The sequence below is a fragment of the Mya arenaria genome, chromosome 8 (genome assembly GCF_026914265.1).
Source record: "Mya arenaria isolate MELC-2E11 chromosome 8, ASM2691426v1".
Taxonomy (NCBI): domain Eukaryota; kingdom Metazoa; phylum Mollusca; class Bivalvia; order Myida; family Myidae; genus Mya; species Mya arenaria.
This window is the reverse complement of record NC_069129.1, coordinates 67,621,595-67,645,700: the sequence shown is the minus strand read 5'-3', so window position 1 is coordinate 67,645,700 and position 24,106 is coordinate 67,621,595. Positions and strand designations below refer to the sequence as shown.

The following is a 24,106-nucleotide window of genomic DNA, read 5'->3' as shown; positions in this document are numbered from 1 at the left end:
AGATTTTCCCAGCCTTCAGTGGGTATTTGAATGGTATAATTTGTTACATGCCAACCTCAGCCAAAGTGATGTGTGGACCACAACGATTCAAGAAGTCGCTGAACCTCTCAATGTTGCTGCTTCTGACAAACCATGCTTCACGATGACTCATAGTGCGCAGGAACAGGATGCGTCGGCGCAGGTAATTCCTCTCTACATCTAATCCGCTTAGCTCAGGACTGAGGCAAGAGGTTTCGAACATTTACAATTTACAAGAACGAATCTAATGCGATAGGACAGTAGTCATCATGTTTAATTTAACTGTTGAGCTTGCCAATGAAGGCGCGGTTGATGATGTATCCCAATCATTGAATCGTTACTTTAATATTTCAAGGACAAAATAACTGACTTAACAAAGAGTGATTGTGTTAAAATAATAATTGTACACAAACTCATTTTGATAATCATATTATTGCCTGGGACGGAATAACTTTATTTCCAACTCATCGTACTAATTGTGATCAGCCATACGATGAGATCATGTCTGCGATATTATTTGCGTGTTTTTATAGTCTTTCCTGTTTGTGCTGCTGTTTATTTTTTCTACATTGGACCAAATACAATTAATCAAATAATCAAATAGATATTCGAAGGCGTCCAATATATATATATAAAGGAAATCTTCCTCATTGACAAGTTCTTAAGGCGTTAAAAGTTTGTTTCCGGTTTCTGACCAATCCTTTTATATTGCCCCGATCCTAGAACATTTGCGTGTCAATATTGTTTTCCTTTGGGTTTTTTTTGTGTTCAATATCTTTAAGTGCAATAATCTTAAGTTTCTTATTTTATTTCTTCCGCGTTATTAGACGCTTTTCGAGTATTAGCGCGTTTTATCAAACTTGATTAAACAAAATGTCAGCGTCAATGCACATGGACGAAGTTGAGACTTTTAAAAGCATACGATAACCGATTGAGTATAGGAAATACCATATATGCGAAGTAATTAAAGGGCGCTTTGAATTTGTATGGAAATTAATGAAAGACGAATGGTAAAAAAAATAATTCTTTTATCTGTCCAATTGAACACCACGCAGTTGCTTTTTAAGTTCACTTAGTTGTGTTACGATACTCATCACGTAAAAAGCGTATCACATACAATCCACTCATGAGCTACCCTGATATGGGAGATTACATTTAATAATGACTGGAAATATCGGCGGAAACAAAAACTCTCTGTTTGATGAGAAGGATTTATTCTCAAGAGACCGTTAAACTATTATTATCCCGCACGTTCGTGACTGTACTTGTTTGACATAGCTGGTGAAGGGACGAATGCGTTATCATGACTTTAATTGATTTAAACATTTAGCTTTTAATTCTCCAAAGAAAACAATAATTAATGAATTTGGAAAGTTTATGGTTCCAATAAAAGGTATTATGGGAATAAAATAATTCAATGTGTGTGTCACTTTCGTTGCAATTAGTATACATAGCACTTCTTTAATGATTGGGTCGAAGTGAATATCGCATTACCTATTCAAATAAACATAGGTATTGAGACAGATAAGTGATTATGTAAACAATGGCAAAAAGGTCTATTTATTTCGAGTCTAATCTCAATCTATCATTTTATGGCTTCTTTCCGTTATATTGTTGCCAACTGTCTGGTCAGGATTTGATTTATGTCAGACGGAAATCTCAAAGAAAATCTCTACATTTTATGTGTCTTATTAAATGATAATGTTGGTTTATTTCACATTGCCTTAAATATGCATTTTCAATAGATCTGGGTTAATGTTAACGATTGATGTATTAAATAAAGGCAGCCAAGTTCCTTTTCTACAATTGCCATGCCACCAAAACGCATGAAATATCAAAATAATCTAAGAATGCATACCGCATATGTTTAAGTTCCATTCCACAATAGAACTTGGTTTTCTAAACCAATTTTTGCAATTTTCTTTCAACTTCAGCACTGAATATGTATGCAAATGCACAGTGAACGACTAGAACGAAAAAAAACGATATTCAGCAACGTCCAGCACTTCATACGTCAAACAAAACGTTTTCTATTTCCTCCCTAAAATCACAATGTTGACCAAACACGATTCTTACACTGATTTGCGTTCAGTAATTGGTTGCGGTTTCAGTTTTGCGATTCCATGTTACAGGGATACAAAGCAAAGAAAATTGCTATCGTAAGCTAACGTGGCTGTAAACCTTAACTAAATTTACGGCTGCCCTGTAATAGCCCTGTCCTCTTCTCGATTATTTCATGTTTTCTTCTTCTAATGTCTATTACCACTTCTTATATTATTCATATTTTCACCATATTAGTACAAATATATATTTTCGATTTTCCTAACTGTCTAGTGTAAGGACATATTGTGCATGTAAAATTTATATGATATACTCAGCATTTGGTTTAAACATTATTTATTTCATAAAGTACATTTTGAGGAATACACAAGGTTAGAGCATAATCAATAATAAAAGGTTTTCTAACATAGTAATACAGGCAAAGTGAGCAAGTGATATATGCACATAACAAAATATTCACGACAAAATTGAGAAGGAAGCTTATAAGCTTATACTGTGCCTCGTTTCTGTCACACTTTAAAGCTGCTTGTATTGGTGTAAATGCTGTTATGAGGTTTGTAAATGTTGTTATGATGTATTTGTATATCTTAAATTTTCTAAATGTTGTATTGAAATCGACGAAAATGATAATTTTATAAGCATCGCACTTTTTTCGAAGTCTGAAAACATAAAATGTGAAGCAACTATCAAATTAGCGAATATTTGAGATTTGTGTTTATGTTGTCCATTTGGATTTCGGTCTTAAATACAGCAAAGCAAAACACAATATGCATTTTATATTTGTTGTTCGTAAATATGTGTGGGCCAAAGACAATCAAGGATCTACCCTATTTACTGCAGCTTCATATCATATAGATATGACGGTGAGTATAAACATTCATTTTCGTAAAGACTATTTTGGCGATCTACATAATTTGATTAAGCCGTCTATATCTTAAAATTCGCTCTGTGCATGTGCGAATTAACTATGATTGACAGTTAAGGTTGCCGTTGCCTGGAGGCAATTGTAGCTAACGTCATGAGCCCGAATTTGAAAATAGATGTGTAATCAGCTATTGACATCTACTCAGCGCACAATTGAATATTTATGTGACAATATTCAAATACAAATCTCATTAACGTTTCTTCTTAAAAATTATCTTTATAATAGACAACAAATCAAACAAATTCAATACCAAAAGGTGCAATCTTATTTATTATTATGAATAAAAACTTGATGAGATACCTCGTTAACTACATATTCACAAAGGCGCGACAATTTACCTTTGCCCGACACGCATTTAATACAACTATCGCCTGGGTTGTTTAACTTTCTCGCAAAAATACCACGTGACTGCACAAAGGGCGGACCTAGTGGGTCAGTGCGGACACCAAATAAGTAAGAGTTCATTTTAGCAATTTAAAGAAATGGTGCGTGCTTTCTCAGACTGCAACCACGCAGAGATCACTCTATTTTCTGTAGATCGCCAAATCGAATTCTTTACTTGTACGTAGTTTCAACTGTCCAAATGATTTTTCTTGGTACATGTAGTTGATCAGTGGGCGTTGCCCATGTTGCACCTATTATAACTTTCAATGAACACCTGATTTAATCCAAGACAGATATTTACATACTCTAGTAATAATTGCGGTTCTGAAGGATCTCTTTTCCCAATTTATGTAATTAAGAGTGTCTGTATTCATCTGATAATTGCATTGGAGAAGACATACAAGATGAAGTAAATGCAAAACTTATTTTAATCTCCGGAAAAATAAAACATTCCCTGTTTCCGAGTACCTCAATTCAACATTCATTCACATCAAGCCGGGGTTTTATTGTAAAAACATTGTATCAACAGCGAAAAGAGGATATGTTTTCTACTCATAATACATATGAAAAATGCTTTTTACACATACATTGCCAAATTTCTATTAACAGTAGTTTTTGGAGAGGTCATCAACTCAATATACTTAAAAATATCCGGTTATTTTTTCATTATAAGGGGTTGCAGTTGGCTTATCGATGCTTAAAATCTGACTTGACATTCTTCACCTAGACAATGCATACTTGTATTTTGCTATATTTACATTACAAAAAATACGGTTTTTATTCAAATAACGATACATGTATATAGGTCTTGGCTCTTCTTGACTCTTTGAGCTCAGACTGCCAAAATTGTATCAATATTTATATGATATAATCCTAGTTGTATGTCTATATTGTTCACAGCCGTGCCTTGTTAACGCACTATGAACACAACATTAAATGCGGATTTCGGAATAGTCCTACTTCTGTTATTGGTGCAAAAATGTATAAACAGTCACCAACAATAGTATGCTATATATATTTACAGTTTGTCCTACTTTGAAAGCCAATGAGATTGCTGCATTTCGTTTGAAATTTGAAAAATATTTCCCATATTCTGCAATTCATCCCTGATATGAACTCCGATACAGAGAAAATACAGTGATATTTGGCCTACGTGACTTTTCTAGAAAGTAGGCGGAGCCTGTATTGTTTACTGTAAAATGTTGATGCTTTCCATAATACGGGCATTCTAAAGTGGCCGACCCCGTTGTGACACTGTAACATCATTATAACTAGAATCAAAATTCGACATTTCTTCAAACAAAAAGTTTTTAAAGAACTCATTATCACTATCCAGAATTGTAAAGTCCATGACGCTAACTTTTTAAAACAAAAGCCAACACGAGACTGCGACAATTTAATTCTTAGGTCTGCATGTACCGCACCAGACATCACGTGACATCAAAGAACCGGTGCCGCGCCACTAGATTATTTCCCTGGCTTGTCAATCAATTTTTGGGTGGAGTCGGCTCGCTTGCAATATATTCCGTATTTTTAAAAATATGAAAGATAACTAATACATATATATATATATATATAGGATTCAATATTGTTTGCTCTATTTATAGAATTGTCGGATAATTTATAATGGTGTAAACGAACTTCTTAGGATCATTCTTGATATGTACCAACAAGTCAATTTCTGTGTTGAAACATCAACTCTTATTTGATGAATCATGTGCTCTGAGGTTTTAAAATTGTCTTCCGGTGATTATTTTCGCTGCTCGGCTTTGCATTTCCTCTTTGTTTTGGACAGGCTAATATAATCCTGCGTTATTGTGATTATGGAATATCAAATTATGAGGGTTCCGGACATCGATAATTGACGGAGGCATTATCCTTAAGTACAGAATATTGTTGAATTCGCGGTCCAGCAACACCAGCCCATGTATATGCATTCGTAATTATCGCTTGAAATAACCTCTTTTTTTACTAAATGTTTCAGAAAAAAAATATTGATCAAATGCGAGAATAAATAACTTGTATATCATTACTTTGTATATTTCGACGTGAGACAGCTTCGATGGTCCTAGTCCCAATTATCTCCCAAGATGGTTCCGTTAATAATGAAAGTTAAGTTCAAAAAGTTTAACATTGTTATTTATAATGGAAGGAAAAGATTGCGAGCATTAAGATAGTGTTATTTATTTCTTAATGTCTTTTGAAGCACATATTTAATGCAGTTCTCGTTTATATTGAATTTTAGTAAATAGAGTTTAACATTGCCATTCATAATGACTAGAGCTGGACAAGATAGCCAGCGTTAGTATAATGTAATTTATTTCTTAATGTCTTTTGAATCACATTCAATGCAGAACATATTTACGATCCAAATCGTTGCCGACGGGGTCTTTAATCAATTTAAGGAAACGGGGAACTCTTGTGGGAAGAATGGGCGAAGACTTGAACATTTAAATAGGGTAATGCTTCATTCATTTTAATACGACTTCTGTCTTAGGACATTGCATTGCCAATTTATTCTAGCTCTTCCCCTGTGACCATAATCATTTGTTCTCATCTTGTAAAGTTTCCTAATGGAAACATCTTAAAAACGATACTAAGTTAGGTTAAGATTTTTGAAACGAGAAGGTAAGGTGTTCTGTTTGTATACATATCTCCATAGTACCCAAGTACAACAAGGGGCTAACAGACAACTACAATGTATATTGAAACGAGATTTTAATATTACAAATGATTCGTGCCTTAACAAAGTGTAATCATTAATTTAAGGCTACTGGCTTGTCCCTGTAATGTTCATTTAATGATTAAGACCAAGGGTGTATTAATGGCCATGGTATCGCCATCCATTGTATATAAAGGTACGTTATGTGCATGTAGAAGGTGTTCACTCATATTGAACAATGTAGAATCTTCATATTTAACAAACCTTATCTTAAACTCAGTTCAAACCTGTTGTTGAAAATGTAAGATTTTCTTCTTCTTTAGTACAATTATAGACTGGAATATATTGCCAGATATCAAAACAATCTCAATCATTTTCCATTTTAAATGATGTAAAACCTTTTTTTGGATAACAATGTAAGAATATGCGTGTAATGTCATTGAATATACTTCCTATTTATAATAAAATATAGCATATAGCAATAATACGATATGTTTGTAGTAATACTTTAAATACTAATATTTTTCTCTGTATGCTTTGGTTCCTTTTAAGCTCACCAGAGCACTAAGTGCTGAAGGTGAGCTATTGTGATCGGTCGTTGTCCGTCCGTCCGTCCGTCACCAATTGCTTAAAAACATCTCTTCTGAAACTACGCGGCCAAATTCAATGAAACTTCACAGGAGGCTTCCTTAGGTGTCCCTCGATAAAACAGAACAAGGGGTCACAATTGATTAACAACAACAACAACAACAAAGTGGCCAACTTCCTGTTTTGCTTTAAAAAGCATCTCCTCTGAAACTACCTGTCCAAATTCAATGAAACTTTACAGAAAGCTTTCTTGGGTGACCCTCTACAAAAATACTACAAGGGTTCACGACTAATTAACAACAACAGCAACAACAACAAAATGGCTGACTTCCTGTTTTGCTTTAAATAAACATTTCATCTGAAACTACCACTCCAAATTCAATTAACGTTTCAGGAAGCTTCCTTGGGTGACCCTCAACAAGAATACAACAAGTGTCAATATTGATAAACAACAACAACAACAAAATGGCCAACATCATGTTTTGCTTTAAAAAAACATCTCCTCTGAAATTACAACTCCAAATTCAATGAAACTTTTCAGAAAGCTTCTTTGGATGACCCTCTACAAAAATACAACAAGGGATCAAGACTGATCAACAACAACAACAACAAAATGACCAACATCCCATTTTGCTTTAAAAAACACCTCCTCTTAAACTACCACTCCAATTTCAATGGAACTTTACAGGAAGCTTCCCTGGGTAATCTTCTAAATAAACACGACAAGGGATCGCGATTGATCAACAACAACAACAACAATCTGTCCAACTTCCTGTTTTGCTTTAAAAAACATCTCCTTTGAAACTACCAAACATCTCCTTTGAAACTTTACAGGAAGCTTCATTGCATGACCCTCTACCAAAAAACAACAAGGCATTGAGATTGATCAACAACAACAACAAAAAATAGCCGACTAACTGTTTTGCTTTAAAAAAATCTTTGAAACTACCAGGCCAAATTCAATGAAACTTCACAGGTAGCTTCATTACATGACCCTCTACAAAAATAAACAAGGCATCGTCATCAGTAAAGATATGTTTAAATTGCAACATATTTTTTAATGCTTTATCACAGAGTAATGGCCCTTTGCTAAGGTGAGTGTATGTCTTCCTTGTATTCATAGTTTTATTTGTAATGTTTTATTTTTAATTTAAGATTTAGGGTACGTAACGAGGGACCCATTTGAATAAGGTCGTTCAATAGCCAATCAGAAGTTAAAGATACTCTTTGAACTTAACTTGAATAAAGTAACGAACGATAGTTTCTTATTGAATTGTCCCTTAATGTGATGAACAGCTTTTATGTATTAAGACCAAACCAGAATATCACGACAGACATTTTAATCAATACTTTTACAAGGAAGGCTTTGACATGCATATTATTGATCTCATCATAAAATAAATTGAAATGCATTAGCAGTAATGGTTCCAGACAAATTAAATGCATGCCGCAAATGCCTCTTAATCAATACTAGTGGATGTCCTTTACAGGCATGTCGGGAGTAGAGATCACGTTTGCTTGTCGATGTATTATTAAGATTGCTGGGAAGCATAAACTGGGGACCACTTTTGTATTGCTCTATAAAATATACATGAATAACCTTGTTAAATATAGGTCAATGAGAGGCACATTTAAGTGTCGATGGATATATGTATAGTTCGAAATCATTTTAGTGGAGGAACAGCTATGAAATGAGCATATGGCTGACTTAACTTAATGTTGACATGTATTTGACATTCAATCGTGGACTCCTCATGCAATAGAGAATTTATTTTTGCAACACGTTTATCGCACCGTTATTTCTTTAGGTTTGTATGTTATCATGTTAGAATTCAAGTCAAAGCAAAATTCTTACTTTACACCTGCTAAGTTAGAGTAGGATTAGGCCAAACGACAAGCAAACTAATAAACATGTTCAACTCATCACAAATAAACCAAACAAGCATTGAAATTTAAAAGTAGATTAACATACCCAAGTAAATTTTGAAATAGGAAAATACGCAAAACTGCGAAAGATAAGTTATTTAAAGCGATGTAGTACATCAGTTAGTTGGATTCAATGCTTTGTATACAGCGATATCACTTTTATGTAGGTTTTTGTAAAACAAAGAATAAACACTTTATTTTGGCAATTTTTCTTTATATTAAAGTTCGTTTATCGACAGAAATTGTTTACTGGTATTTAATACATATATTGTACAATCTAACAACTACTGAAGTAAATACCATTTGTTTGTGCTGGTGCAAAAAAATTAGTGTACGCGTAAAGAGATTTCACCTTTTCAATATATATATGTCGTGAATTTATTCTGGACGTCGGTGAAAAAAGATCAATACTACGGACTTGCATCCACTGAGTTAACATGTAAAAATCTAAAAGGTTAAACACTAGCATTTGAACATTGTCGTAATATTTACGTTATTTGTTTGCAAAAAAAATGCTTTCATTGGTGGTATTATTAGCCATTTCACAAAGGAGGTTGTGGGTTTGATCCCTTTCAGGGGTCTTTCTCGGGTAAACTGGTTTTACCATGGAAACAAACTCTTTATTGACTATGAAATTGAGTCTCACTTGAGCTAAATTAAATGAAAACGAACCAAGTTAACTAAACGTGTTGCTAAAAGGTTTTTGTATAACCTTTATTGTAAGCCCTTTTTCGTGAAGACGATTTATGAAAATAATTAGCATTATTTTAAAGGTTAATAACCTTGTCTATATTAACAAATTACGCATTATATTTCAAACATATCCAGTACCGCTTCAGTCATTCTTGATTCGTTTTCATTTGTATCAAATACTAGTGATTATGGTAGGCCTTTGGTTACCTGTTTTAATACGAAACATATAAACAGTTTAAGATTTGACAACCAAATGAATAAGACATATACCACATTTCATTTTTAGCTCGTTTTCACGATTTTAACTGAATGATAATCAGAACCCTGGTAGTGAATTTTAAAAGCGTATTAGTTGTGTCTATCGTGGGAGATGGCCGAGTAATTGTTGTATGCAGCACTCCGAACCAATTAAAGTCCTGAACACTCCGCCGTTCAACCGTGTAAAACAACAACGATCTAACTTTATTGTAAATATTTCTTAATTAGTGGTCAAGTGTTTTTGTTTCTCAAGCGAGAGCTAAGCAGACTGTCAGACTTAATACAAGAGCAGACTGCCTCAAACTCGTTCCCCAGACCCAAAGATTTAAAACCAAAGTGTTACCACCTTGCCACAGGCAGATTGATGATGAAGCTCCAGATAAATGTTTTATACTTCCAAATTGACCTAAAATTGCAGTATTAACCATTCTGAAAGATTTGCTTAATTCTCAAAAATACTTAAATGAAATCATGTGATACTTTCAATCTCACATGGCAATACTAAAACGATTTTACTGAATATCGCCTCAAAGGTCATTAAATGTATTTAGGCTAAATCCTGTTTGACAGCAGTTGTAAACAAGGTAATGTTTATTTTTCTGAGCAGTATTTCATTCAGGCATTAGTGGTTGATCTGTTTCGAAGTCGTTGATTTTCGACAGTATGAGTTGACCAAAATGCTTAACCTTAAAAAATGTCATTAAAGTCATATAGTGGTTAGTATCTCGTTGGCAGACGTTCTACATTTTCATTCTTTTTTCAGTTTGAATAGAAGATCTGTTAAATGATTGATATTTCATTTCAATCTTGTGATACAAGAACCCCCTTATTAAGATCCAATGGATATGTGTTTGCTCTAAAATGTTTATTTTGTAAAAGCTCGTAACAATGCTGCTCTTAACAGCTAGACATGAATTAAAAAAACACATTTCCGACCGGTCGATAAAATTAAAAGACAAGTGTTCAATATATAAACAAAATAAACTATGTATTGATCGAATGCGTTCGGTATAAAACAATAAAAAAAATTACAGGGACTCTGTATTTGTTAACAAGACCAATAACTTGTTTTCCTGGCGTTAATTTACTGATTAATCAACACAACATAATACAACGAAAAAACAGGTGCACAGTAGCTGTAAAATTTAAAACACAATACACTGAAATGAAGTAGACATTGATTCACATCATTAGAGACTGTGCTGATTTGTCAGTTTTCTGACGTCAGTATGTACAAACGTAGCCTACGCGGCAGCTCAGCGGTCATGACGGATGCATATGAAAACAACAGCGAAATGTTTTATATGTCTTAAGCAGAGATTGTATTTGATTGTTGTTTAAAGGTTCTGTTTGTATTTCTCTTAGATTTAACATGGCATTTTCCTGAATTTCCAGTTCATAATATTTTTATCGGCTACTCTGAATATATGTTATTTCTTAAATATAAAAGTTGAGTTCTGAAGACGAGTTTCTTTCAACAATAAAGTATGTTCATAATCAAATATACTTAAATAGTGTTCAACTTGAAAATCTTTTGTCAGAACAGCTCATTATAAAAAAAGTTCTTGGCGCTAAATTGATTGTTTCGCTTATTAATTTTGTTCCATATAGGATATGTTGCCTGTGCAAATGAAAACAAAAACGTACTTTGAAATGAAAAAGCTGAAAACATTTCTGGAGCTCCTAATTCATCTCTTTGATGGGAGGAAGTCGTGAGGGCGCGGTTCAAGCTCAGTTTTGTTTCTGATTAGAATTGTCAGATATTTTATCGACAATAATTATCCAATGTGTATTGGTTACGATGTACTAGGGATAATAAAAATAACGAAGACTTTGCTGTATTACTTATGCATTTCATTATTGCATGAAACAAAACTACATAAATGTTAAGCGGAATATATACGGAATAATAATGCACTTATGAATATCTACTCCATTTCAATGACACACAAATACAGCGTTTTTTTGCAATGCCACATAAACAAAGTAGTCTTGTTTATACGAATTAATAGAAATTCTGAAAAGTAAGAATGACTTAGAGTGTCTGTGTTCTTTGTTTGTTTACATAATGGCAAGTCGCGCTTATTCATTTCATTAATAATTCAATATTAGATATATATATTTCATTTTGTTAATTAATAAGCAGTTTCCTTTAACTTTTAAACATTATTTCTTTTCACTATTGTCAATATCATATTATTTTTATTTCATATGACCAATGAGGAAAGTGATTTAGGTTAGACAATGACTTAAGGTGCTTTATTATAACGGCCCAGTGCCTTGTTGACGTTTTTTTTTTCGGCGTCATTTAATCATGGCATATGTCTGTGTAGGTGTTTGACCAAGATATTGACAAAACTTGATAACAGTCCGTTCTTCAATTCGATTAGACGACAGTTTAGTTATGTGAAAAAATGGTACTAAAGCGATGTAAAAACTTCTTATATTAGTATCTAAAGTTCAAATGACATAAACTGTTGTTATAACGTGAGTTTTAAATTTACAATTCTGATCAATAAGGTGCAAAGTCACGCTATAAACACGTGCCCGGCCTGCATTTTACTGTAGTTTTAGAAACGAATGATGCGCTGACATTATCGAGTAAATGTATCATAAGGTAACATGAACGCTCCAATTTTATATGGTTTGTATTGAAAATCTATTGAAAATCTAACAACTAACACAGAAGTTAAAGCAAAGGACTATATTTTTTTTGATCGTCCCTCGAAATTAGTCGTTTTTTGTATACTTATATATCAAAATTGTCGCGAAACTACTATCGATGATATGGTTCTCTGGAGTTGGGATTTTTTTGACCTTGATAACTGATCGATCTGTAGATGTTCGCAAGCTATGTAATATACCTCATTCGGTTTTGGTAATATACCTCATTCGGTTTTGAATGTAGATTAGGTCAAATAACCGTGGTACCAACTTGATTATGACATCATAATTATCAACTCATTTTAAACTATCTACCGGAAACACTAAATTTCCGAAAATACAGATATTCGTTTTATGGCGCTTTCTTTAAAAATCCCACTTAACATTGACGATAAAAGACTTTGATGATTAAGATTTATATATCATTACTATTTTTTATCGATAACATCGATGTTTTTGTTATACAGTCGAACAACGTTGGCTCGAACTCTTTAAGGACCGTCAAAAAAAACTTCGAGCCTCTGAAAATTCGAGGCAAGCGAGGATGCTCACTTTCAGTATAATGAAATCGGTCCTTTAAATCCAGTTCGAGTCAAAGAGGAATTCGAGCCATGCGAGTTCGTGTCAACGAGGTTCGACTGTATACTGTATCATATGTTATGCTTAACACTGAACAGGACAGCACTGACTTAAAGCTTTTTTATATCTGCTGGATATTGCCATAAAACGTGTTCAAAACAAATCTGTTTCTGCAGTGCTTTAATCAACTATAATGAAATATTAATCTTGGATAAACAAAAGCCAACAATTTATTTCAACATCAAATAGTGTAATGATTTGTATTTGTTGTCAATGAATCTATGAGAGAAGGCAATGTGCATTCCAAATTTATTCATGCTGTTTCCCAGTGAAAATTATTATTCTTTCTCGTTTCTAATGGCAAAAATGTAGTCGATTAGCCAATGTGTACGTGATTTTTTTTCAAACAAAACGACCGGGTGGCAATCATTTAAGTCGGCTTAAAATACTCGCTAAACACTGACTGAGCTATTTATCATTGACTAAACCTATGACATAAACTCATTTATACAAAGCATGCATCACACAGTTGTTTTTTTTCATTTTCAGTCATTCGTAATTAGTTGTCAACGTTGAAATTATCGCGAGTAAGAGAACGTCGAATTTCAATTTCAGATAGTTCATAAGCCAACGACATTCTCTTTCTGGTTAAACAACCACAACACTTACGGTCACAAAAACACGTGCATGATGACGTATTTGCACTAAATCGAAGCGTAACCACGTATACGATTGTCTTCGAAGCTACGAAGTATGTTGACCAAAACACAAGGCGAGCACCGCTATTTACTCCTTCACCAGTTGACAGTACAGCTGCAAAATTGAACAGATAGAGAGCACAAGATATTATTGCAATGGTACATGTTATATTTGTGTCACAGACGTCTTGATCCATAGAATGTTTATTGGAGAACAACGGTGGTCCAAACCCGCGACAATAGATTATACACAGTCCTGTTAGTGCGAGACCGTAGGGCAAAATGAGTATGAAGATGGTAAGGAATCCGTTCCATACACTCGAATATTGGTTTGGAGTACTCATATCGGCAGCACATATTCCCAAATCTGAAATAAATACAACTGATTGGTGAGTTTAAATTAACGTTTTCGGTGTCAATGTAATACTCTAAAGGAGCACTCTAGAATAGCACGTGCATGTCCTCGTTATGAGGAATTAACAAAGTTGCGATACTTATACAAGTTATATGACCATTTAAAAAAGAGCTATAGCTCTGGTACAAGTTACGTAAGATGAATGAAAGTTTATGTAGCTATATAAAGGTCACCGTTATTTTTTATTTACTATTTTTAAAAAAGCATTTGTAAATAAGATTTAAAAATATTTATAGTGGCTACATTTTCTGATGTCATTTCACTTGATACCTATCTTTTGTCTGACATAGATTTAAAAAAAAAGATTTACTTCCATAGCTTTACCCTAAGTCTTTAAAAGCAGTTAAATTAATATTCACTTTGTCAGCCATGTATTTAAATCAAAACAATAACATGATATCGTTGCAGTATTATAAAATTAGAATGTGATGCTCACATTATTTTTTCACCTGACTTTACTAGTGTCATAAAATAGATAGTATTAAGAACTGGTCTAACCTTGTATTGGCAAATATGTCTGTCGATATATTTCATAACTTTCATTAGTAATATTTGCTGTAACCGCAGTTGCGCTTATGTTCAAAGACCTCGCCATGTCGTTTATGAAACTAAGCTTTGTTACATTGTTCAAGATAAGTCTGTCCCTGTAGTGGTCGATAAAATGCTGGAAGGTATCGCTGTTCTTGGACCTAATATAGAAGCTGATGCCGTGCGGTAGCCACGACGCCTTGCTGACAATGACGTCATACGTGTCGTGTAGATGCTTTGCAATAATGGTTAGGAGGTTTGTGTCAGCAGATGAGTAGGATGAGCGTTGCAGGTGACTGAACAGCTGGTGGAGATTCTCAAGCTTCACGCGTTGGTGTTCCGGATGGCTCGCATGCAGGGGCAGCGATAAGTTGGTGGATACAATCACATTCAAGTACCCTGTAAATAGTTATTTCTTACTGAAGGCTGTTTGGGATAACTCAATATCAAGTCTTCTTCAGGTGTATTCTTGATAAGAATAATTAAATGGGCATGGATTAAAGCACAAATGAATAAAACTGAACTATTTGAAGAGACCACAACCAGTAGATATTTACAAAAAAAATTAAATTAGTAAACCTTTAAACAAATTAACAATTGTGTGATATAGGAACATTTTATACAATGTGTCTTTAATGGCCTTCCATAGAAATCAAGTTGCATCAGAACATACCTTTTAATGTCTCGTGGCCTTTTCGTGAGATATCTTGCAAAGAAGGTATAACCATCACATGCTTATTTTACATAAACAATACTAACATCAAACTAAACTACCAAGAGAAGGTTTAAAGACGTACGGCTTATTTATGACAATGATTTATTCTGGTTCAACACCAACCTTAACCCTCTGACCTACGCCCCAATGCATTTTCATATTTCTGTTGCTTTAAGAAAAGCACTCATGTAAGCCCAATGCTACTATACGTGTGTTTGGTTTTGTTACTAGTATATCTATACCAAAGGGGGACTACTTTGCAACATTGAGGTGCTGGATATCGAGACTTCAAAAGTATGTTTAAAGAAGGGAAAATAGTGTATACGCAGTGAACGTTTTTAAATGCCACTCGTAGAAATGTAAAAAAACAACGAATAGTCTTGCTAATACATACAACGCCGTAAGTCTTTGATTCTATAGCAATACCTCTGAGATACGTGTACTCTCCAAATCCGTAGAAAGGACCGCTGACGATCATCATCATGAGGAGACAGACGCCGGTCACCATTATTCTGGTATTCCGACCGGAAAACGTCGAATCTGCGTCTGACGGCAAAAGATGCGTAAAGTATCTGCAATAAATAGAGGTTTTCTTTACAACACATTCACTTACAAGACATATTCTGAATTAGTCTTCAAATAAAAGGTTGACAATTGATCCATTTTAAATGGTATAAGATATAAATTCATTAGAACAGTAGGATCACTTTGAATGCTCACTAAGAATTATACCACAAACTGACAGATTTGTTTCTGTAACACTATGCAATGTACAAATTGAAGGACACATCAATTGATGCTTGACGTTTTCATAGTTACGGGTGGCTTTAAAACGGACATAAATTGACATTCAAATCTTGACGTTTATTGGCTTGCTTGATATCAAGTGTAAGTGCAACACTAAAAATGGCCCCTGTTTCCCACTAAAGGAGTATTCTGTATTCTAACAAAACCAATCAAAAGATTATTAATAACCCTAAGCAAGTAATAACGTCAAATAAGTGTCATTGCATAATTTCAACTTTTCTTTTAGTAGAGAACCACTTGCCTAAAGAACATATCGTTGTTTTACTTTGTAGAGAAACTTTTGCAATAGGAATCAACTAAGCTTTACATACATAATAGAAATATGACAATATTACTCGAGAACCGCCATTTAAGTTACAGAGGTTTTCACTAAGATAATTAGATCGTTACCTATCGTTCAATTATCAACCTAACTCCTTTCCCATAACACCTACACACTTCAATTGCCTGTATTTCCAGGGTGGTAATCCCCACTTTTATTTACAACCTTACGTCTTTCGTTGAACGTTTGTTTAATGATCATTAATCATTGCTGAAGTTGATAATTTTGACTGTTTGACAGTCCGACTTTTTATGGAGCCTGCACACAAAATCCACGGTTGGGCATAATACGGCAAGAACAGTATAAAACTATTATGGAGCATGTACTTACTTGTTATAGCCGCACTTCAGTTCAATGATGTAATCGATGTTATGTTCTTACCGTTCAATGACTATGATGGTGATATGCCAACTTGAACACGCCAAGGCAACGGTTGACAAGTAGCCCCAAAACTCGCAAGACGCAAAACCAAGCGGCCATCCCTCTAAAATATGAAAAAAGGTCAAACAATTAAAAAATGTTGCTATTTTAAGAAAAATATACAATTCAAGAGTAATTAAGATGCATATACATGTGTACGTTACTGATATTATCAGTAAGTCGGTCAGTCTATTTCTCAGTCTAGCCCATGCATTCTCCACACAATAACTTGAGAAACTGAAAGTTCCATGAAACTTCGTTGGTACGTTGCCGTTGATTTGTGGTGACACGGATGGTTTTTGAAATCAGAATGTCAAAGGTCAGGGTCATCATTGAAAACTTTGTTCGTACAATAATTTCATTTTACCGCGGACTATGACCTTTTAGCGATGTGTTGACCATGAAGAGTATATAAACCCTTTTGTGTGTGTGGTCAGTATATTACAGATCAAAGTTATGTTAGAAAGACCAAAGAACAAAGCGGATTATTTTCGTAAAACATTTTGCGGGTTCTAAACATCTTGATGAAAACTTCGACATGTTCCGGACAAAGCGGCGATAAGAAGGTTAAACTGTTTAGACAAACATTGTTCGACTACTTCCTGTTACTATGCAGATGAAAATTAAGTGATAGGATTCATACATTCCATACTTATTATCTTGGGTGAACATTTTTTGAAATTTATATTTCTTTTTTACCTTAATCGGGTATGGTAAGACTTTGAATAATGACAAAAAAATATTGAAATAAAACAGGCCGATTTTTAAGATTTATTTAGATTATGTACTTAAAATCGGTCCGTCTCTCGTGCACAACTAAAATGAGCTCTGAACAGAACAAGATTCTTGAGCTGATGAACTAAAGATAATCCTTCCAAGCATGTGATAGAGATACTCGACTTCATGCTATACGACCTCGTTCATCATACCATAATTCATCTCGTTATTTCTCACAGAATAAAAAAAAATCATCTTTAGTTCCTTGTTTGTATTTCACACTTCTTAAATGTCATTTCTTATAAAACCAGGTATTACCATGTAGTAATTAGTTCAATCTGGAAGACAGGCCGGATTTAGAAAAATTAATAAATCAGAAACTATGACATCAGTAGGTTCCGTTTTACCGAGACTGTTCATTTAAAGTAATGGTAGTCCAATAGAATCGCTTTCAATAAGCACAGCCAGTGGCGTAGCTGCCGTTACGCACAATATGCCCGTGCGTACAATTCGTCGCACAAGTCAGGCCAAAAGTGCAGTAAAAACTAAAGAGTTTTCCTTCCAACGGAGGTACATTTTGTTTAGGTTATTTGTGAAGCATAATTTAATGTGTAGTGCCCCGTAGCATTTGATATTAGAGGACGACAAAGCACGCATTTGAGATAGAGGTGTCTGTTTTAACTGTTGTTATTCATGATATATTTTGATTTTAAAGATGTGCTGATAGCTATTTATTTCATATATCAGATAAACAAATATTCTCTACAGATATTGACAAGACCCATTTCTCAAAATTGTCGGATATACTGTGGGTAAAAAATATGCTTCATGAATGTTCACGACTCGGTAAAATTTAAATGCCCACTGCAGCTTGTGTTTATACTTATGAATACCACAGAAATTCACCTCGACTCTTTCTCGAGAATGCCTTTTGTAACATTGCATTACAATGTGAAGGATCTTTTTTTTTAAATACCCCGTCCCCTCCCAAATTAAATTTGTCGTCACTTGTCCGGTCTTGGACTGCTTAACGTTTACCGTGAACGGGAAATCGAAACGCAACGGGTAATAGAGATTGAAGTAATCGTAGACAATTTCCTTCAGTGCATACTTTGAACGACCTTCTGCTATGAAATAAAAGTTTGTTTCGTGTTCAAATGTTAAATGAGCTTAGGAAAACCTTTTAACAAACGTTCATTTGCATTTTCATTATTTAAGACAATTACCATTTTTGAATTTCCTACGAAGCTGTTTCAGACATAGCATTTTTGAATTGAATATTCGTTGATTAAATGCTGATGATCCTGAAGAAATTTATTTCGCTATACAGTATCATTCTGACCTATGATAAAACCGAGAGATCCAGGGGGGCAGAGCCCCCTGAACCCCATGAGGACATTCCGCCCATAGCAACAGCAAGTGTGCGTATACTTCGAAACGGCCTAGCTACGCCTCTGACAGCCAACGGCAATATCGGTATTCCTTTCTTGGGACATGCGTCTGAGGTTGAATGTGAACACAATAAGTGTAATTAGTTTTAGACCTTGAAATGAAAAATTCATGAATGGTTAATTATATATGTAGAAACCATTAGTTTGAAGCCCCACTCTCTAGTTTTGCCAGTGTATTTGCTTATTGTTCCAACTAAAGACAACGTACGTACGTATAAACTATATGATAAAAGAGAGATCGACAAAAATATTACGCTTCGTTTTTATGTATAATCAGGTTTTTTTTACATAATATCAACGTCCAAATATTGACAAGTTTCGAAAAGCGAAAAATTTGACCCAGATATCAAATGTTGTTTACATGTTACATACAACCCTATAAAAACATTTGATCTTTAAGTCTTTAATATATATATATATATCTGATTTCCATATCTTATGGTCATGTTTATGTTCACCATTTATAAACAGATAGAAGGCTGTCATTGTTTTTTTTTGCATAAATAAGGCATACCAATTAGACCAGATGTTCATATTGTTCAAAATGTTTGTGATCCGTGATACTTGCATTTGGCATTATTAAATCAGACACACTGCTGCCAGATTTTAGTGTAGTTAAGATTGAGATTTCGTTTGATAAAACGACCGCATTGATCTTTTTCACATGCTCATGTGACTTAATCACCAGATATTATATGGTGTCTGCCCGTGCAGACAGTCAAGGGCATTATGTTGTCATCATATCTAGGAAGGTTATGAATAGCTCTTTTGTAGAATAGCCTGGACGTAATTAAAGTATACAAAAGGCACATCTTTACATAGGAATAAATAGCCATAAAATAAGAAGGTTTCGATGAAGGGATTTAGGTAAAGCGCCCCTCGGTCTTCATTCCACCGGAAGTCATTCCTATCTAACTACTGGACAAAAATAGTGACTTTATGTCACTTTTGAAATTCAAAGTGCTTGGGCATGTTCAAGGTCTGAATCGGGTCAGTATCAAAAGAGTTATTGCTTCTGAATATGTCAGTTCGGAGCCGTATAACTAATACACATAAATTGTATAAAATTGTGTGGTTATTGGTGCCTTTTGATCGCATCAGTAACACAATAAGTATGGCGCTTTGATTAATAACATGTAGTCATGTCAGTGTTATTGACTTATAAAATCAAATTACACTGATAAAATTTAAAATAATTACATGAATGCTTGCGCAAGTTTTGTCAGGATTGGGTTTTAAAGGGTTTATTGTCAATTATTTAATGAACTAACGTAAATTGTTCCCAAACATATGTTGGAATGTGCTATACATTACGTAGCTGATGCTAAAGCTTTAATAAGGTATAAATCAATTTATTGAATTGAAGTGCCATTTCAGACATTTTAATAAGTCGATGATTCTTTGATGCATGGTGGTTATTTCGACCGAAACGGGAATTACGTAACGAAAGTGTTTATATTGTTTTTCTCATTTATACTACATTTCCTTCTAAGGAATTCTGTGATTCATTGTGTTTTATAACAAATTTGATTGACTGAGTTGTTCAACATCCAATATAGGTAAGATAGACCAACAGATATTGAGAATTGTAAGCAATAGTGCACTTTTTGTGGCATTTATGAGCTAATTTCTATTGTAAAATCATCAGAAATGATGATTACACGGATGTTTAATCTATGATGAGTGTTAAGTTCGGGTCGTTACTATTACAGCCTTTCCATTTATTAATAAAATGCATGTCTATAATTTTGTAGTTGTTTGTTAGCAATTAAAATTGATATAATGCGTAATTGAAATATTATATTTCATTCGATCCGATTACATAAAATTGAATAAGTTCTGAAAAACAACAAAATGGAAATCCTTCAGTTTCAAATCATATTCATTCGCAACCCATAAGTGCACAATACATTCAAACAACAATCAACGACAAGCAAATACAAAGCTTGATTACAAATTAAGCGAAACGTATAACTATCAAACTTACATTATTAGAAATGATTTCAATAATCGCCTTGGCAAGGTCTTTTTTGCTTCTAACTTTCCACTTTTTCCAAACATTTATCAATGTATAACGACCAAGACACCACACGTTTTGGTGCACAAAGGGAAAGTCGCGTTCAAGACCACTTTCAACAATCATTGGTCTCATTTAAAGCAAATTACCAATATTTAATGAGAGCTCCAATATTTATCTTGCAAAATGGAGACTAGGTTAAGAATCCTTAAGCTGGTAGATCACATCTGAGTTGGCAAGTAACATAATGCTACTGGTGACAGGAAAATAATCAGATTTGTACCTTATCGCCTGCATCAGACTGTCAATATTAACAAGATAAGCTGCCAACAACAGGTCGAAAAGTAGACGGGTAATCCGCTGAATGTTAAGATATTGATTGCTATATATGGGCACGGAGCAAAGGCGGATAAAAAGTTATATTATGTAATTTAAATGGTTGGAAATGATGAATTCATTTTAAAGGTTATTCCAATTTTAAGATATGAAAACCGTCAAAAGGAAAGTGATAGTGTAATATAATTATTTAACACGTTTGACTACTTTTGTTGCACAGAACATTTTAATAACTCAAGAATATACCAGGTAAATTATATATTTAACTTTCATCAATGAGTCATATTGTAATTCATATAACACCTTTTGGTGCGCGATAAGGCTATTAAAAAAATTCTAAAATCAAATGCCTGTAAATAACATTACATTTTAATGTTTTACAGTTATTGTGTCAACTATCTACCTAAAAATGAAACCAGTTACGAATAGTGGTTGCTTCTCTATAACATAGTATATTCTGGTAAAGTGTTTTTCCTATATGATAACCTAGGATTTTCAAATGAAATATTTCTGTTTCTTGCTGTAATAAACTTGCCTGGAAATATTTCCGAGCGGCATTATGCAGGTGATGTGTTTTCCAATGCCACGCACAACGCTTCACAAGCTTATAAATACGTTTAATTAACTGTAGTATATCGATCACCTGAACAATACAAGTGTCTGAACAATACAATCGGAACTGTCTTTTGCTTTGATAAATGATTTTAAAATGGAAATCAGCAAACTGTATGAAAACAGTGTTCGCAATGCTCCGGTCATTTTGTATCATGTTGCCCTCTAGCTAACTTCTTTAGTATGCAAAACTACTTACTGTATTATGTTGTTTTATTGTTTTCATCATAAGAACGTAGGAATTATCATTTTGAAAAAAAATGATGCTCCCCATTTAGTGTTCAGCCATCACCCAGTTATGTATTTATTATTACATTGATTGTTTGAGTATTACAAGTAAACAAATCAATTAAAATATCAAAGTTTAAAAATGATAAAAATGATTGCTTAATACAATGCAAATACATGGACACGACGAGTAGCTTTAAAATTTAGTGTATGTTAATATGATGTATATGTTACGAACTATGTTCGCTCATTTGTGATCATGAGGCTTAAACCTTAAAAACCAAACCCTTTTATTCTATGTATATATATATATATATGTTGACTAATAATTTGATATAGGTCTCCAAAAGAGAGAAAGTAGATTATTTGTTTTTTGTCGTTGTACATCTTCAGGTATCACTAATTATTTTGTTGCATTGAGGTATTATTCAAGATACTATACTTAATACTGAAAACAGACAGAAGGGGATACTGGTTTATCACCCAAAGAATACAAGTCAAACTATGAGGAAAGAAACAAAAATATTTTAGGCATACATATTCATTTCCAGTATGAAAACACAAGGTACACTAACAAACAAAACTTATTGCAGCAATATAAAATACCTGTGGTAAATTCTGCAAATACCTCGCTTAATCCTCAAAAAATGGATATGTTGTAAGTATTCATAAAAGAATGTATTGGGTAACCAAATAAGGAGAATTATTCTTTCAGTACTGATTTGGTTACGTGTGGTTATACCAAGACGCAGTCGACATTATTATTTTCTACTCGCTATTTAAATTTCGCTTCATTAAGAGTATGGCTAAGGAGTGGCACGGAACGTAAAATTTCTTATGATCTCAATGGATACATCGATTCATGAAATAATCATTAAAAATATATTTGGAGAGATATTTTCACATACATGCGTTTCACTGTGTGTGTGCTCGCGCGTAAAGGGTATTCAAGTCACAGGTACCGTAATAGCGAAGTTGGCCGGTAAATATGTGCATTCTGCTTGATGAACGAAAATAGGCTTTTGTTCAATATGAGTTTGACTCGTTTTCTACTAGTACAAGAACTCAGTTTTTTGGAACACGGGTCGACCTGACTTACATGCCTTGTACAGACTTCCACTGTTTAATAATATATTTTTAAAAGACAAGTGGCAATGTTGATTTTTTACTCTTTCAAAATGTCAGATTGAGATTATTTTTTTATCTAATATATAGTGTATTGTATTTAATAATGTAGTTAAAACATCATTCATCTTGAGCAGAAGGCCTATATGTATTGAATAAAGTCGAGCTGAGTTGATATCTCATAGTCCCTTGACACTAAAACACTCATAGCTGTGCTCAAAATGAACAAAAAACCATTACGCCTATATAATCGTGTTATATTATTTACAGTATCATTTATCAAGTCAAAAACAGGCATCTAGAGAAAGCGATATGTTATACTTGCGTTCTTTTCTCGCGTACGCTTTGCCATTATTTTTCGAGTATGTGTATCAGAAATATTGGTATTACCATCAGTCCCATGATTACCAAAAATGTAACGTCTACCGAGATCTCATTGTATTTTTTGTATTCTGCTAATAATAAACTATATGTGAGAAGTATATATTCAGTCTTCGTGAATTAACGCATCAACACCGAACATCTAAATATACCGAGAAATATCCGACGTCAACAACCATAATATCATTACTATAAACAGTTAAAATGGATCAAAAAGCAAATAGTGTTACAGAAGTTTCTTATTCCGCATGTAGGGACATTTTTAATTTTTTCGAATAATCATTAATGGATAGATAGACTAAAACTACCGTAAAATGTCTAAGTTGCCGTACCTGATGCCAGAGAGAGTAACAGATTTGTTTGAATGGTAAAATCACTGACGAGACTAGCCAGTATTGATGAGGCGATCAACAGTTTGAAGCTTCCTTCTGGCCGATTTGATCGGTTGATTGTCACCAGCTCTCTGCATGCTACGAACAGAAGTCCAACAATAGAAAGGGCTAATAGCAAAGATATGAATATGTCTCCTATATCCATCGTTCTTAGAGTCACCGTTGTTTAAATATCAAGAGAACT

The 24,106-nt window shown here is 33.8% G+C and overlaps 1 protein-coding gene across 1 annotated transcript; it reads right to left on the bottom strand.

The window, feature by feature from the left end:
* Positions 1-43: 43 nt before the first annotated feature.
* On the bottom strand, positions 44-15,622 carry LOC128244503 (uncharacterized). Its single transcript, XM_052962504.1, has 4 exons — positions 15,541-15,622; positions 14,370-14,798; positions 13,688-13,823; positions 44-218 (listed from the first exon to the last, which is right to left on the bottom strand). Exons 1-4 carry the CDS (start codon positions 15,620-15,622, stop codon positions 44-46), a joined length of 822 nt encoding a protein of 273 aa, XP_052818464.1.
* Positions 15,623-24,106: the final 8,484 nt, after the last annotated feature.